The sequence below is a fragment of the Ruditapes philippinarum genome, unplaced genomic scaffold (assembly GCF_026571515.1).
Source record: "Ruditapes philippinarum isolate M1 unplaced genomic scaffold, ASM2657151v2 ctg738_1_1_1_1, whole genome shotgun sequence".
Taxonomy (NCBI): domain Eukaryota; kingdom Metazoa; phylum Mollusca; class Bivalvia; order Venerida; family Veneridae; genus Ruditapes; species Ruditapes philippinarum.
The window spans coordinates 278,935-296,943 of record NW_026863645.1 but is presented as its reverse complement, the minus strand read 5'-3'; the positions used below and the strand labels follow the sequence as shown (position 1 = coordinate 296,943).

The window sequence follows — 18,009 nt, the reverse complement described above, 5'->3', positions numbered from 1 at the left end:
CGTTTGCGACCAGCATGGATCCAGACCAGCCTGCGCATCCGCACAGTCTGGTCTGGATCCATGCTGGTCGCAAATGCATTATGTTGGTTTTGTCGTGACGCGGCTCATTTTTATTTTCTGCTGAGTCGTCAGTTTTGTCATATTTTTATTCAGTTATTATATTGTTTGAAGAAAAAAAATCAAAGACTATTCTGAAAATGAGATAAATCATTTCACTAATTTTATGCAATTTTGAGGATAAGAGACAACTGTGTCTTCTAGATCTCATGAAAAAAGATGTTTTCACAAAATGCGACCCCTATAAGGTCATTAATGTAAATACAAAATAAAAAAAAAAAATAAAAAAAATGAAAAATAGCGTTTTGTTTTTATTTTATTGCATTTTCCTGATTTATATTGTTCAGGAGATATTATGGTATGGTGTTGACCATTTGTCTGTCTGTCAATACAAGAAAATTTGGTTTCTGCAGTTTAACTTTTCAAGGATTTTGTTGATTGTGTTTATATTTTGCTTGTAAGCATTATATATGTATATCAAAACACAAGTCGATATTTGATATTTGCTGCAATCAACTTCTTATTGATAAGAGTTATACCACTTATGAACCAAATTTGCTGTGAAGTTACTGGTTTCTATGGGTTAACTTTCGAAGGCTTTCAATGATTGTGTTTATATTTGGTAAACTTTTACTTTAAACTACATCTCCTCATAAACCGCTAAGCAAATTTCATCCAGACTTCACAGGAATGTTCCTTTGGTGGTCAGCTTGTTGTTCAAAGAATTTAATTCCATGCACAACTCTGGTGGCTATGGCAACCAAAAGAAATATCTTAAAAAATCATTTTTTAAAAAACCCAAATGCCTAGAGCTTAGATTTTTAGTAAACATCTTCTAGTGAGTGTCTACCAAGTTTGTTCAAATGAAAAAGATCCACATAATGGAGAATCTACATAGTGGATAAGGGGCTAAGGAGAATCTACAAAGTGGACAGGGTCTAAGGAGAATCTACATAGTGGACAGGGTCTAAGGAGAATCTACATAATGGACAGGGTCTAGGAAGAATCTACATAATGGACTGAGTCTAGGGAGAATCTACATAGTGGACACGGTCTTGGGAGAATCTACATAGTGGACAGGGGCTAGGGAGAATCTGCATAGTGGGCAGGGTCTAGGGAGAATCTACATAGTGGACATGGTCTAGGGAGAATCTACATAGTGGACAGGGTCTAGGGAGAATCTACATAGTGGACAGGGTCTAGGGAGAATCTACATAGTGGACAGGGTCTAGGGAGAATCTACATAGTGGACAGGGTCTAGGGAGAATCTACATAGTGGACAGGGTCTAGGGAGAATCTTCAAAGTGGACAGGCTCTAGGGAGAATCTACATATTTGACAGGGTCTAGGGAGAATCTACATAGTGGACATGGTCTAGGGAGAATCTACATAGTGGACAGGGTCTAGGGAGAATCTTCAAAGTGGACAGGCTCTAGAGAGAATCTACATATTTGACAGGGTCTAGGGAGAATCTACATAGTGGACATGGTCTAGGGAGAATCTACATAGTGGACATGGTCTAGGGAGAATCTACATAGTGGACAGGCTCTAGGGAGAATCTACATAGTGGACATGGTCTAGGGAGAATCTACATAGTGGACATGGTCTAGGGAGAATCTACATAGTAGACAGTGTCTAGGGAGAATCTACATAATGGACAGGGTCTAGGGAGAAACCTTCATAGTATGCTGGGTCTAGGAGAATCTACATAGTGGACAGGTTCTAGGGAGAATCTACATAATGGACAGGTTCTAGGGAGAATCTACATAGTGGACATGGGCTATGGAGAATCTACATAGTGGACAGGGGCTTGGGAGAATCTACATAGTGGACAGGTTCTAGGGAGAATCTACATAGTGGACAGGTTCTAAGATGAGTATACATAGTGGACAGGGGCTAGGGGGAATCTACATAGTGGACAATGGGCTAGGGAGATTACATAGTGGACAGGGTCTAGGGAGAATCTACTTAGTGGACAGGTTATATGGAGAATCTACATAGTGGACAGGGTTTAGGGAGAAAATTCATAGTATGCAGTGTCTAGGGAGAATCTACATAGTGGACAGGTTCTAGGGAGAATCTACATAGTGGACAGGGTCTAGGGAGAATCTACATAGTGGACAGGGTCTAGGGAGAATCTACATAGTGGACAGGGTCTAGGAAGAATCAATAGTGGACAGGGGCTAGGGAGATTTACATAATGGACCAGTTCTAAGGAGAGTATACATAGTCGACAATCGGCTTGGGAGAATCTACATAGTGGATGGGGTCTAGGGAGAATCTACATAGTGGACAGGGTCTAGGGAGAATCTATATAGTGGACAGGGGCTAGGGATAATGTTCATAGTTGACAGGGTCTAGGAAGAATCTACATAGTTGACAAGGGCTAGGGAGAATATACATAGTGGACAGGGTCTAGGGAGAACCTAAATAGTGGACAGGGTCAAGCGAGAATCTACATAATGGACAGGTATTAAGGAGAATATACATAGTGGACAGGGTCTAGGGAGAACCTAAATAGTGGACAGGGTCAAGCGAGAATCTACATAATGGACAGGTATTAAGGAGAATATACATAGTGGACAGGGGCTAGGGAGAATCTACATAGTGGACAGGGCTAGGGAGAATATACATAGTGGACAGGGGCTAGGGAGAATCTACATAATGGACAGGGTCTGGGGAGAATCTACATAATGGACAGGGTCTAGGGAGAATCTACATAGTGAACAGGTTCTTTGGAGAATCTACATTGTGGATAGGGTCTAGGGAGAATCTACATAGTGGACAGGTTCTAGGGAGAATCTACATAGTGGACAGGGGCTAGGGATAATGTACATAGTGGACAGGGTCTAGGAAAAATCTACATAGTTGACAGGGGCTAGGGAGAATATACATAGTGGACAGGGTCTAGGGAGAGCCTAAATAGTGGACAGGGTCAACCGAGAATCTACATAGTGGACAGGTATTGACGGAGAATATACATAGTGGACAGGGGCTAAGGAGAATCTACATAGTGGACAGGGGCTAGGGAGAATCTACATAGTGGACAGGGGCTAGGGAGAATCTACATAGTGGACAAGGGCTAGGGAGAATATACATAGTGAACAGGTTCTTTGGAGAATCTACATTGTGGACAGGTTCTAGGGAGAATCTACATAGTGGACAATGGGCTAGGCAGAATCTATATAGTGGACAGGTTCTAGGGAGAATCTACATAGTGGACAGGGGCTAGGGATAATGTACATAGTGGACAGGGTCTAGGAAGAATCTACATAATGGACAGGGGCTAGGGAGAATCTACATAGTGGACAGGGTCTAGGGAGAACCTAAATAGTGGACAGGGTCAAGCGAGAATCTACATAGTGGACAGGTATTAAGGAGAATATACATAGTGGACAGGGGCTAGGGAGAATCTACATAGTGGACAGGGGCTGGGGAGAATCTACATAATGGACAGGGGCTAGGGAGAATCTACATAATGGACAGGGTCTGGGGAGAATCTACATAATGGACAGGGTTCTAGGGAGAATCTACATAGTGAACAGGTTCTTTGGAGAATCTACATTGTGGACAGGGTCTAGGGAGAATCTACATAGTGGACAATGGGCTAGGCTGAATCTATATAGTGGACAGGTTCTAGGGAGAATCTACATAGTGGACAGGGGCTAGGGAGAATATACATAGTGGACAGGGTTTAGGGAGAGCCTAAATAGTGGACAGGGTCAACCGAGAATCTACATAGTGGACAGGTATTGACAGAGAATATACATAGTGGACAGGGGCTAAGGAGAATCTACATAGTGGACAGGGGCTAGGGAGAATCTACATAGTGGACAAGGGGCTAGGGAGAATCTACATAGTGGACAATGGCTAGGGAGAATCTATATAGTGGACAGGTTCTAGGGAGAATCTACATAGTGGACAGGGGCTAGGGATAATGTTCATAGTGGACAGGGTCTAGGAAGAATCTACATAGTTGACAGGGGCTAGGGAGAATATACATAGTGGACAGGGTCTAGGGAGAACCTAAATAGTGGACAGGGTCAAGTGATATCTACATAGTGGACAGGTATTAAGGAGAATATACATAGTGGACAGGGGCTAGGGAGAATCTACATAGTGGATAGGGGCTAGGGAGAATCTACATAGTGGACAGGGGCTAGGGAGAATCTACATAATGGACAGGGTCTAGGGAGAATCTACATAATGGACAGGGTCTAGGGAGAATCTACATAGTGAACAGGTTCTTTGGAGAATCTACATTGTGGACAGGGTCTAGGGAGAATCTACATAGTGGACAGGTATTAAGGAGAATATACATAGTGGACAGGGGCTAAGGAGAATCTACATAGTGGACAGGGGCTAGGGAGAATCTACATAGTGGACAGGGGCTAGGGAGAATCTACATAGTGGACAATGGCTAGGGAGAATATACATAGTGAACAGGTTCTTTGGAGAATCTAGATTGTGGACAGGTTCTAGGGAGAATCTACATAGTGGACAGGGGCTAGGGATAATGTACATAGTGGACAGGGTCTAGGAAGAATCTACATACTTGACAGGGGCTAGGGAGAATATACATAAGTGGACAGGGTCTAGGGAGAACCTAAATAGTGGACAGGGTCAAGCGAGAATCTACATAGTGGACAGGTATTAAGGAGAATATACATAGTGGACAAGGTCTAGGAAGAATCTACATAGTAGACAGGGGCTAGGGAGAATATACATAGTGGACAGGGTCTAGGGAGAACTTAAATAGTGGACAGGGGCTAGGGAGAATCTACATAGTGGACAGGGGCTAGGGAGAATCTACATAATGGACAGGGGCTAGGGAGAATCTACATAGTGGACAATGGGCTAGTGAGAATCTACATAGAGGACAGGTTCTAGGAAGAATTTACATAGTGGACAAGTTCAAGGGAGAATCTACATAGTGGACTGGGGCTTTGGAGAATCTACATAGTGGACAGGGTCTAGGGAGAATCTACATAGTGGACAGGGTATAGGAAGAATCCATAGTGGACAGGGGCTAGGGAGAATCTACATAGTGGACAGGGGCGAGGGAGAATCTACATAGTGGACAGGTTCTAGGGAGAATCTACATAGTGGACAGGGTTTAGGGAGAATCTACATAGTGAACAGGTTCTTTGGAGAATCTACATAGTGGACAGGGGCTAGGGAGAATCTACATAGTGGACAGGGGCTAGGGAGAATCTACATAGTGGACAATGGCTAGGGAGAATATACATAGTGAACAGGTTCTTTGGAGAATCTTTATTGTGGACAGGTTCTAGGGAGAATCTACATAGTGGATGGGGGCTAGGGAGAATCTATATGGTAGAAAGGGTCTATAGGGAGAATCTATATATATAATGGACAGGGTCAAGAAAGAAGCTACAAAGTGAACTGAGGAGGCAATTAAGGGCATTAGGTCTAGAGAGAGTTTACAAAGTGGACAATGGCTATGTCATGTTGTAGTTGTCATGTTGTAGTTAGGATTTACATAGAGGACAGCATTTAGAGATTTGTGATAAAATGTATACTATAGGGATAGACAGAATTGTAATATCTTAAAACAAGTGTAAGAAAGTTATGTAATAGGCCTATCTTTTGTATTCTTTTTATTGCGTTCAAAGTATTGATAAGAACCCTCTAAAAGGCATATCACCAGGATACCCCACGAGAGAGTTTCTCTCATTTTTTGTTCGATTAAAATTACCGAAGAACTTAATTCATAGAATCATATTCTTATTTTATAAACAAACCAACCAATAATTCGTTTCCGGTTGTTTGTTTTTTCGAAGCAGCGGGAAAGAAAGCAAGTGAAAGAGACGTTTTTTATGAAGAAAATGGAAAAGGTTGAGTTTTAGACCTGCCTTGACGATCAAAAAACCACTATGAGTTCGGCAAGCAAGGTGAGAATATAATGAACACATTTAATCCGGGTAAACTCCGCCCTAAAACTATCTCGTCCCGGGAGTCATTCGCCCCAATACCAACTCGGCCCATAATTATAATATGAAAAAGGCAAAGCCTCAAAGCGAGCTCGATGTACTTGTATGAAAGCTCATTTTTATTCCAAATGCAGTGACGAGTGCGTGTGACGTCACACGTACTGTGTTAAATATGGCTCCGCCCCTGTCGTGAAATGAATAACGAGTTTTGAAAACGTTGATAAAACTTTGTTTATTTTATTTCATTCTATAATTTTTCAAGCGAAATATAGATTATTTCAAGTGAAATAAATGTAAAACTAAACACATTTGCGACATTAAAATAGTGTACTCAGGGTTCCCTCTGGGTCAAAATTAGTTTGCGCCACCAAATTCGCCAATCAGAAAGAGTTGGAGCCAATGGCTCCAAAGTTGGAGCCAATAATTCTGCAAGGGAGACATGCCTATCTTTGCTAAGATATGCTAGCAGTTATATATCATTATGATTACAAACACATATTTATAATATTTCATTTTATTACAGCTGCACATGTTTATTATCTAAAATATAGACATACTATTATGTGGTTTTCAAATTCTATTTAAATAAATACACATGACAGCATAAATGTAATCAAGAACATCATGTTAAGTTAGTCATCCTGTTTTCCACCGTTTTGCCAGTATAGCAGTTCTTCTCACAGGCTGGACTGAGCCAAGATCTTTCACAGCTTCTACCTGACAATCTGGTGATCTACAGATACAAAATAAAAAAAAACAAAACATTACTATAAATTGACTTCATCTCAAAATCAATGAGAACAAAATATGAAATAGATACTAAGTATTTTTAACAATGAAAAATATTGTTTATTTTAATAGGGTTTGCATATGAATAGACACTTCAGCCCTTTACAATCAGATATGAAAATATTAACATTGCAGTAACAGTGGCTTTAGATCAATCATTAGTGAAATTATTCTTTTAATAATTAATTGTCATCCGATTTAATATTCAAACTGTAATTATTTGAGTCAACTTACCTAAAGTTTAAGGTTTGTCAACATCACGGACGATCTTTCACTTCTCTGTTCGCTACTAACACCTGTTGACCACACATGTAATTATCAGTGATCCAAGTCGTAAATTGTTCCAATTAACAAATTACCACTCTCATCTTCACATGTTCCCAAAGTGTCACACAATTGATGACATAATTGATTATACGGTACCGATAAACAAACTAATAGCGCGTGACCTTTCACATTTGGGCCGCTTATGTAATTGACGCGGCCGCTTATGACATTTAAGTGTACTAGTTGTCGGATGCTTTTATCTTACGTTGGCGCCAGTAAAATTCGCCAATTAAAGATTTTATGCGCCAGAATTAATATTTTGTCGCATTTGGCGCCATTGGCGAGCGACAGCGGGAACCCTGGTACTTGATTTGTTTGTTTTGCACGTGCTGTTTGGCGCTACGTTGTGACGTCACGTAAACAATACTTTAAACGTCTGTACAGCGTTAACGACTGAATAAAAGATATTGGTGTTCGGATTAATTTTCTTAGTTAGACCATTTTCTTACATTCTAGATAGTTTTCACAACAAAATTTGACAAAAAAATTGTTTTTATTTATCAGATTTTTCAAACAAAATGGCGCCTTCGATTTTCATTTTTTATACACAGCTTCCGTTATTCTGGTTCCTTGTCCAATTATGGTTCCCATAGACGTGCGCGGGTGACCAGTCTACACATCCGTTTTCAGTCAGAATTCCTCAGTTTTTATCGTTATCTTTAAATTCGAAAGGTTGCGATGTGTCAAATTCGTAACTTTGGACGAAAGTTTTCAAAACCATCACTTAGCAGGTACTCGCGTTACCGTAAAGCTCGCTTTGCGAGCAGGCCCTTCGGGCCAGCTCGTCGAGCTCGCTATAATACTGAATAGTAACCTTTGCAATAATAAATATTAACCTTTATATTTTTAATAAGAGAGCAAAAAATTGTTTGAACTTATATGTACCCCAAAATGAAATTTACTCTCAAAATATTTGCTATCTACCTGTACTTTTAATATCTATGAGTATGACAGCTGTCAATCGATCTTCCATTAATGTTCTTGTGGAAACGTAGACATGGCGGTGTGTCAAAATCATAAGAAAGTTAAAAAGAGTTGTTTAAAAAGAGTATTTAATAAAAGAGGAATATAAAATGTTAAAAGAGGGCTGGAAAACTAGGATAAGACATGTTCCATGCAAGTTATGGCTGCACTGAATTGCTCTGAGGTAGAGTGTAAGGCAACTGCAGGGGGTAGGTGGTTCTAGGAAAAATGGAGAATTTATGATAGTTCTGTAAATAACGTATAACACAGGATGCCAGGCCATGATGTGATTTTTCAGGAGAGGTGTATCACATTTATTCTTCTATGGGGATAGCCACAAGACTATGGTGAATCTTATAGAAAAAGAATAACCTAGCTTCGTCAGATTTCAAGTTTTTGAAGCTTAAGGGAGCAAAGCATGTCCGTGACACTAGAGGTCTGACCATATAAATCTAGCGTGATGCATTGGGCTGCTCTTCTTTAGACATTTTCAATTTGATCTTATTTTATTTTTATGCCGAGAGACCATACTTTGGAACCATATTCATGCTGGGGTCTTGACTGAAAATTTTATTAACAAAATAATGTCAGTTTGGTTGTTCTTAATGAGATATGTACGTTTTATTGATTGAAATATTGAAAAATAGAAAATGTTTCCATACAAGGTTTTCCCCCTTTTTAAGTCATTATATCATTCAAAGTTTTAGTACCCTTTTTAGTCTGTGAGTGTGTAATTTGTAATGTGGATAAATAAAGTTTTTTTTTGTCTCGCTTTTTAAGTCATATCATTCAAAGTTTAATTCCCTTTTTATCCCCCGCCGAAATGGCGGCGGGGGATATAGAAATAGTCTCCGTCCGTCCGTCCGACCTTCCGTCCGACATTTTTGTCCGGAGCATATCTCTAAAAGTATTTGAGTAATCAACTTGAAACTTCATAGGTGGATAGACCTCATTGAGGAGGAGTGCAGTGCACAAGAATGATAACTCTACCCTGCATAATTTTTGAGTTATTGCCCTTTGTTATTTTTCAAAATTGATTTTTGTCCAGAGCATAACTCCAAAAGCCGATGAGATATCAACATGAAACTTCATAGGTGCATAGATCTCACTCAGGAGGTGTGCAGTGCACAAGAATGATAACTCTACCTTTCATAATTTTTGAGTTATTGCCCTTTGTTATTTTTCACACTTAATTTTTCACCTGAGTGGATCATAACTCAAAAAGTGTTTGACATATCAACATGAAATGTCATAGGTGGATAGATCTTATTGAGGAGGAATGTTGTGCACAAGAATGATAACTCTTCCCTATACAATTTTTGAGTTATTGCCCTTTGTTCTTTTTCATGCTATTTTGTCCAGAGCTTATCTCAAAAAGTATTTGAAGTATCAACTTGAAACTTCATAGGTGCATTGATCTCATTGAGGAGGAGTGCAGTGCACAAGAATGATAACTCTATACTGCATAATTTTTTAGTTATTGCCCTTTGTTATTTTTCAAAATTAATTTTTGTCCAGAGCATAACTCAAAAAGCCTTGAGATATCAAAATGAAACTTCATAGGTGCATAGATCTCACTCAGGAGGTGTGCAGTGCACGAGAATAATAACTCTACCTTTCATAATTTTAGAGTTATTGCCCATTGTTATTTTTCATACCTAATTTTTCACCCGAGTGGATCATAACTCAAAAGTGTTTGAGATGTCAACATGAAATGTCATAGGTGGATAGATTTTATTGAGGAGGAATGCTGTGCACAAGAATGATAACTCTTCCCTGTACAATTTTTTAGTTATTGCCCTTTGTTCTTTTTCATACTATTTTGTCCGGAGCTTATCTCATATAATATTTGAGGTATCAACTTGAAACTTCATAGGTGGATGGATCTCATTGAGGAAGTGTGCAGTGCACAAGAATGATAACTCTACCCTGCATAATTGTTTAGTTATTGTCCTTTTTTTATTTTTCAAAATTAATTTTTGTCCAGAGAATAACTCTAAAGGCCTTTGAGATATCATTATGAAACTTCATAGGTGCATAGATCTAACTCAGGAGGTGTGCAGTGCACAAGAATGATAACTACCTTTTATAATTTTTGAGTTATTGCCCTTTGTTATTTTTCATACTTAATTTTTCAATTCAATTTTTTTCTCAAAAAGTATTTGAGGTATCAACTTGAAACTTCAATCATAGGTGGATAGATTTTAGTGAGGAGGGATGCAGCACACAAGAATGATAACCTACCCTGCATTATTTTTCAGTTATTGCCCTTTGTTATTTTCAGCCATCAGTATTCACATAGGTTTCAAATCTGTAATCACTATAGCCATCAGTTTTCATTACCAAAAGACCTCTTAAAATGGAATTATTCTGCTGTACTACATATACAATCTTCCAATGAGCAAACACATTCGGCGGGGGATGGCCATGTTGACATGGCTCTTGTTACTCATTATATCTTAACCTGTGAGTGCGAAATTTGTAATTTGGATGAATAAAGTGTTTCAGGGTACTCTATTTTAAGAAATTATTCCATTTTTAAATGATGGGGAACAGCAAAGGAACCTCATAAATAACAATTGAATCCAAAATAGACACTAGATGAATTTTGCTAATGAATTACAATTTTGACCATTAATGATCCTGCCTTTAAAGATTGACTTTATACATTGATTGATGTGTTTTTATGACAGGTCGGCGAGATATTTACGGCAGCTGGTGCAGCTTTCAGTAAGCTTGGGGAACTAACAATGCAGCTTCATCCATCTGCTGAACAAAGTCCTGCAAGGTATACATACTATTGCCCCTTCACCTGTTGATATTGAATTTGATAAGTCTTGAGCCAGGCAAGCCTGCATGTCTGTGTAGTATTGACAGGCTGTATGGTTCAGTTTTTGTAGTTTTATATAGAAAAGTTTAAGATTTTAAATCACTTTAATCCATTACAAAATTCAAATGTTAAGGATATGCCTAGGAATATAATGTCATTATTATTAACATACAAACATGATGAATTAAACTAAACCGTCTGGTTTGCTCAGTAGGTAGAATGCTAGACTGTGAATCTGGCAACCTGGGTTCTATTCTTGGATAGTGCAGGTCACTTTCAGTGTGTTTGATCATGATATTCTTTCAATAGACATTTGCATTGTACCTCTGCTCTGGCATATACAGAAATTATGACGGTTCTAATCTTTGCAAAAGTGAAGGTACTAGTGCTGGTACAGTGCTTGAGAGCATGCCAAAGAACATTGGGTGGATGATCTGTGCTCGGTGAATTCAGAGTGGCTTACAGCCATGATCCGGAGGGTAAATCCCCAACAACATCACCACAAAAGTGATGAATGATTACATGAATTGTTTATTTAGAATATTCTCACTGAAACTTCAATCCGTGTTAGGTGATTTATCTTTGTTTCTTTTTCCATTTTGTAGTTTTTGTATATGTTGGCTGTTGTGTTGTCATGTGATAGCTTTTGTTAGTATGTCTCTGTCCATTTTCCCACTTTTTAATTTCAACACGTTGTAAAGTCTCTGTCCATTTTCCCACTTTTTAATTTCAACACGTTGTAAAGTCTCTGTCCATTTTCCCACTTTTTAATTTCAACACGTTGTAAAGTCTCTGTCCATTTTCCCCACTTTTTAATTTCAACACGTTGTAAACAGTGGATTTGTTAATAGTTAAAAGGTTATTATGTTTATTCAAAATTTAATGAATTGAAGTTATTATTTTTGATCAATTATGAATAAGTTGAATATTTTTGTTTTAGTGGAAAATGGACAGACCAGGAAGTAGAGGCCTTAAGAGCATCTGTAAGAAGGTTTGGTGAAGATCTCAATAAAATAAGTGATGTTATTAAAAATAGAACAACGTAAGTTAATGTTCATGAGGTGCAGATGTAATTAAAAATAGAACAATTATGAATATAAGCTAATGTTCATGAGTGGAAAATGTAATTAAAAATAGAACAATTATGAATATAAGCTAATGTTCATGAGTGGAAAATGTAATTAAAAATAGAACAATCATGAATATAAGCTGATGTTCATGAGTGGAAAATGTAATTAAAAATAGAACAATCATGAATATAAGCTAATGCTCATGAGGTGCAGAAAAAGTTTAGAGGAAAATTTCTTTGTTTTTTTCATATTTCACTAGGTTACATACATAGATTATCTGTTCTGTTACAGCTGTTTATAGCTTACTTAAGCTAGTACTTGTTTGGCTGATATGCCAAATCAAAATCAGTGTCTATTACAGCTGTTTTTAGAAAAGCCCCGTGGCTTAAACTGGGAACAGTTGTGCTGCATTTTAAGAATTTAATAAATTGTTAAAGTGCCAAAACCACACAAAAGGCACAAAAAGGTCTCCTTCCAAATTTTAGGCAAAAATTTTGTAGTAAGACAAAATTCCTACCATTAAATTTACAAGGACTTTTAAAGCCTTTTAACATTGAAATGTATCAGGGCCAGCTTTTTTCGTGACAATTTCCTTGTTAGTAGAATCTGTGGATGATAATGCTACAGTACTATGAACTGTTTCTATATGTTGACTTTATTTGAAAGTATGTAATTGCTGAGGGAATACTGAAAGAGTGTTATAAGTTAGCACTTTAAAGGAACAAATGTTTCAAATGCTAATGCAGGGTCAGCAAAATCAATTGTCTGTATTGCCCAGCTTGTCTGGACAAGTGAAAATTTTCAAGAATTAACTATGTAAATATCATACGGACAAATTAAAAAATGCTTCATATAAAAAACAGACAAGTAAGTCAAAATCTGATTTTGCCGGCCCTGGCTAATGTTTATGATGAATTGACCATAAACATCCTAATTTGCCAATTATTTTGAAATTTATAAATACTTCTTGCAGTACACAGATTCGTACACAGTTGAAGCGGAAAGCCTATGAAGATGCTGGACTTCCACCTCCATCTGAACCCTCCCCTAAGAAACAAAGTACACAGAAACAACAACAACAGGTTGTAGAACAACAATCAGCGAAAAAACAAGAGAGAAGAGGTTTGAATCTCCCAACAATTTGAGCCGTGTCACGACAAAACCAACATAGCAGGGTGATCCAAAATATCTGATACCATTTCAGTGTCTTGTATGTTTTACATACATCGCACGATTTTAAATATCAACACACATATTTAAACTAGAGATTTTAAAGTTTTATTTAACATTAAAGTCATTCTGTTTGATAAAAAAAATAAAAATGAATTAGACCGAACAAAATTTACAACAAATGTTCAATGTGACGTTCATTTTGTGCTACTACGACGTCAAGCCTCCTCTTAAAATTTTCAATAGCGTTAACACACATTGCAGGTCTATTTTTTCTTATTTTTCTACGAATGGCTGACTTTAGCTGCTCAAAGGTGTCTGGCTTTGGATTATAAACATTATCTTTTAAGTGTCCCCATAGAAAGAAATCTAATGGATTTAGATCAGGTGAGTGTGGAGGCCAGACTTTGTCTGATTTAAATGAGATAATATTTTGCCAAATGTTTCTTTTAACCATTCAAACACGTGCCCCACAATGTGCGGTGCCGCTCCATCTTGCTGAAACCATATTGTATTAATTTTAACACCTTTTCTTCGTAAGGCTAAAAGAAATTTTGTCTTCAAGAGAGAAAAATATCTCTCACTATTTATTGTTTTGGTTTCACCTTTCGATTAAAAAAGAATGGCTGTGGCTTGATCTTGGTGGTTCACTGTTGTTGTGTCAGCTATCCTCAACTGACCCAGTCTGTTGAAAGCTATTTACCAGCTGATGCACTTGAACCCTCGTAGTCTGTCATCGTCAGGATATTTTTTCTGCATCATGCGTATAACAGTAACTGGAGACTTAGTCTCAAAATTAAGTTTAACTACTTTTGCAGCCTTCTGTTTTGACGTCGCCAAATTGAAAAACAACTATTATTTGATTACGTCATCTATGACATCGTGACGTCAACGTTTTGCCATAAATTCCTCATGAGAGAAACTTATGACAATAATCTTTAAAATGGTATATAGAACTTAATTATTGCACCAGGAATGACTTATTTATTCAACTTCAAAACAGAATCAGATATTTTGGATCACCCTGCAACCAGCATGGATCCAGACCAGCGTGCGCATCCACGCAGTCTGATCAGGATCCATGCTGTTTGCTATCAGTTTCTGTAATTGTAATATGGTAAGTGAACAGCATGGATCCTGATCAAGCTGCGTGGATGCACAGGCTGGTCTGGATCCATGCTGGTCGCAAACGCACTGTTGGTTTTGTCATGGAGCGGCTCATTTATATCCTTGTCATGAAATGAGATGTTCATGATGATTTTCATATAAAAGAGCAGAATGTCTTGTCTTTATTTAAAGGGTATTTTATTTAATTTACAAATGGTGAAATTATGGTATTACATAATCTTACATTAATTTGCTGGAAACATAGAGTTGCAGCATAGAATGTCTCAGTTGCTTAACACATATGAATATTGTACTTAAACAGAATAAAATCTTCTGGAATAGTATATTATGCTGCTGTTTAAAGTACAAGTAATGCTTTTGGTTTAAACATATTTTTATTCAGATAATATATACATGTTATTAATTTACAATTTAAGCAGAAAGGAATTGGACCGAGAGCTACAATAGCTCATGGTAGTCCTCTCCTTTATGTAATGCTTTTCTGTTCAGTAATAATTTTATACATGCACCAATCACTCTTCAGGACTGGTACAAACACATTTCTTCCATATCGGCACTTTATATAAGAAGTGTCTGAGTATGTCCAAGTCCTACAAAGTTCACAACTATTTTCTTATACAACACCAATACTGGTTAATTCATATATACAAAAAAAGTGATCTATTCAAGTTTAAAAACTTATTTCACAAATGAGGTTGAAAACAATATATTTATCTAAGCTTAGCACTTCTTCCAATCAAATTTCCTGTGTCTGTCATTTGCCCCAAAAAAAACTTTAACATTGTCTTTGTTGTATATTTTCAGAAGTGACATTGAGTGCTTTAAATGCACCTGAAAGTGACGTTGATATTGAAGGTCTAGGAGAAGCTGGCGGTTCGAAGAAATTAGATTTTGATTCAGGTATTTATTTTGTAAAGGAATCAGTTATATTTTTCTTTTCACCCTTTATAATAGGGAATTGGACCACATATGCTCTATTGGAATTTCTTTGAGTGGAAAAATAAGGTACTGCACTGTTCAGTTGGCACATGTTTAGAAAAAGTAAAAATAAATAAAGGTTATGTAAGAAACAGTCTCTAAACCATTTAAATATAAAACTCACGTTTGAAGGAAATATTTATTTATTTCTGACACATAATGTGCCTTTAAGATATTTAACATGGTAAATGGCTTATTTCTTTATTTTGATGTGCTATTTTTAGCTCGACTATACGAAGTATATGGAGAGCTGTCCTACTCGCCCCGACGTCGGCGTCCGCATCCAGATTTCAGATTAAAGTTTTGGTGCAGTAAAATATTTTTCACTATAACTTTGTCATTTCTTAAGGTATCAACTTCAAACTTCAAATATATATTCCTTATCATCAACCACATCTTATGTGACAAGGTTCATAACTCTAGCACCAATATTTTCAAATTTATCTCCCCTTGAACTTAGAATTTTCCTTAAAAAATACTATTTTTTTACTGTAACTTCTTTACTTCTTAAGGGATCAACCTCATACTTCAAATATATGTACCTTATCATCATCCCCATCTTATGTGACAAGGTTCATAACTCTAGCACCAATATTTTCAGATTTATCTCCCCTTGAACTTAGAATTTTCCTCAAAAAATACGATTTCTTACTGTTTCTTCTTTATTTCTTAAGGGATCAACCTCATACTTCAAATATATTTACGTTATCATCATCCCCATCTAATGTGACAAGGTTCATAACTCTAGCACCAATATTTTCAGATTTATCTCCCTTTGAACTTAGAATTTTCCATACAAAATATTATTTTTTACTATAACTTATTTATTTCTAAAGGGATCAACTTCATACTTCAAATATATTTACGTTATCATCATCCACATCTTATGTGACAAGGTTCATAACTCTAGCACCAATATTGCAAGAATTATCTCCCCATAAACTTAGATTTATTTACTAGAAAAATGTTAATTTTTATTTTAACTTTTTTATTTTTAAAGGTATCTACCTCAAACTTCAAATACTTATTCCTTATCATCAATTACATTTTATGTGACAATTTTCATAACTCTTGAAGCAATATTTACAGATTTATCTCTCTTTGAACTTGGGATTTTCTTCAAGAAATATAATAACTTCTTTATTTTTTAATCTATCTACTTCAAACTTCAAATATATATTTCTTATCATTACACAAATGTTGTGTGGCAAGGTCCATAACTCTAGCATGACTATTTCTAGAATTATTCCCCTTGATCTTGGAATTTATGTTAACAAATGTTATTTTTTTACTATAACTTAATACATAATTATACATAATTGATTTTTCTTTCATAGTTTTGTCCTCCTTACTGCGTCCAGTATTTTATTAGTCGAGCTTCGCTGTCTCCTGTGACAGCTCTTGTTAAATACCCTTATCACAATACTTTTCTGAACATCCTGTACAAGTTTCTTTTTATGTCAAAAGATTCTAACAATTATTATGAAAACTTATTTGTTCATATTTACATACATGTAAATCTGTTGTTCTTTTGTTTAAAGTATGATATGCTGAATGAATTAATTACACACAGAGAAACTATAAGGTGTTTTGTATTTCAGATCTGGATTCAAGTTTATTATAAACATGTGACGGAAAATGAAATGTTTGATATGAACTTCTACTAAGAGAAGACTAACTACATTCTTTTCATCACAAGAATGAAATGGCATTCACTGGTTATGAGGGCATGCTCCTAGTTTTAATCACAACTGAAAGATTTTAAATCATTTTACGTGGGATGTGTCATTTTATAGAGGGGGATAATCCAATTCAGTGTAGTGCACAGAATTTGTTAATACGCTTTATATTCCCTGGCTAACATGGGCATTACATGTATATATCCTCTACATATTCTTTTCTGACCATTTTTTTTGTCATCACTGCTATAAAATAAAATGTCCATTACATATTGGCAGCATAGTTTTAGACATGTACTTTTTGGACTGGACACCTGCTTCTTTATGAAATATGTTTAGATGCATTTTCATAATTCCTAGACAATTTAATAATTAGTCAAAATTATTTTGATTTTTTCTAGTGTGAATGTATTATTGATCAACTGAAAAATATCAATAATACATGAATATTGTTTCTATCAAAGATAGCTCTAAGATGTACACAAATAAATGCCATTATACAAATGCAATATTTTTTTTGCTGAATATAATCTATTCAGAATGGTGTAAACTTGGGACTGTCAGTATGTGTTCATTGTATATTTATTGGAAATTAACAGGCAGCTAGTGGAGTTTTCTATAATAACTTCAAATGTTTATGCCCCCACAATGTGGGTGCATATAGCGTTGCACTTGTCCGTCCGTCCGTACGTCCCGAAATCTTGTGAACGCAACTCCTCTTAAACCGAATGGCAGATTTTGCTTAAACTTACAGGGATGAACAACCTTAATGTGTAGATGGTAGTAAAGGAAGGAATTTTCGCTGCGACCAAATTTAACAGAGTTATGGCCCTTTGTTGATTTTTTCACTAGATACTATGTAGAAATTTTGTGAACGCAACTCCTCTTAAACCGGATGGCAGATTTTGCTTAAACTTACAGGGATGAACAACCTTAATGTGTAGATGGTAGTAAAGGAAGGAATTTTTGCTGCAACCAAATTTAACAGAATTATGGCCCTTTGTTGATTTTTTCACTATATACTATGTAGAAATTTTGTGAACGCAACTCCTCTTAAACCGGATG

The 18,009-nt window shown here is 36.5% G+C and overlaps 1 protein-coding gene across 2 annotated transcripts; it reads left to right on the top strand.

Moving 5' to 3' along the window:
• The first annotated feature begins 5,811 nt into the window (after positions 1-5,811).
• Positions 5,812-17,542, top strand: LOC132722804 (chromatin complexes subunit BAP18-like). Of its 2 annotated transcripts, XM_060707367.1 has the most exons (6): positions 5,812-5,971; positions 10,783-10,877; positions 11,860-11,961; positions 12,963-13,111; positions 15,092-15,187; positions 16,867-17,523. In XM_060707367.1, exons 1-6 carry the CDS (start codon positions 5,954-5,956, stop codon positions 16,887-16,889), a joined length of 483 nt encoding a protein of 160 aa, XP_060563350.1. In that variant the 5' UTR covers positions 5,812-5,953; the 3' UTR covers positions 16,890-17,523. The 2 variants fall into 2 exon arrangements, with proteins under 2 accessions (XP_060563350.1, XP_060563351.1); XM_060707368.1 differs by lacking the exon at positions 11,860-11,961 and having other exon boundaries at positions 16,867-17,542.
• The last annotated feature ends 467 nt before the right edge of the window (positions 17,543-18,009 follow it).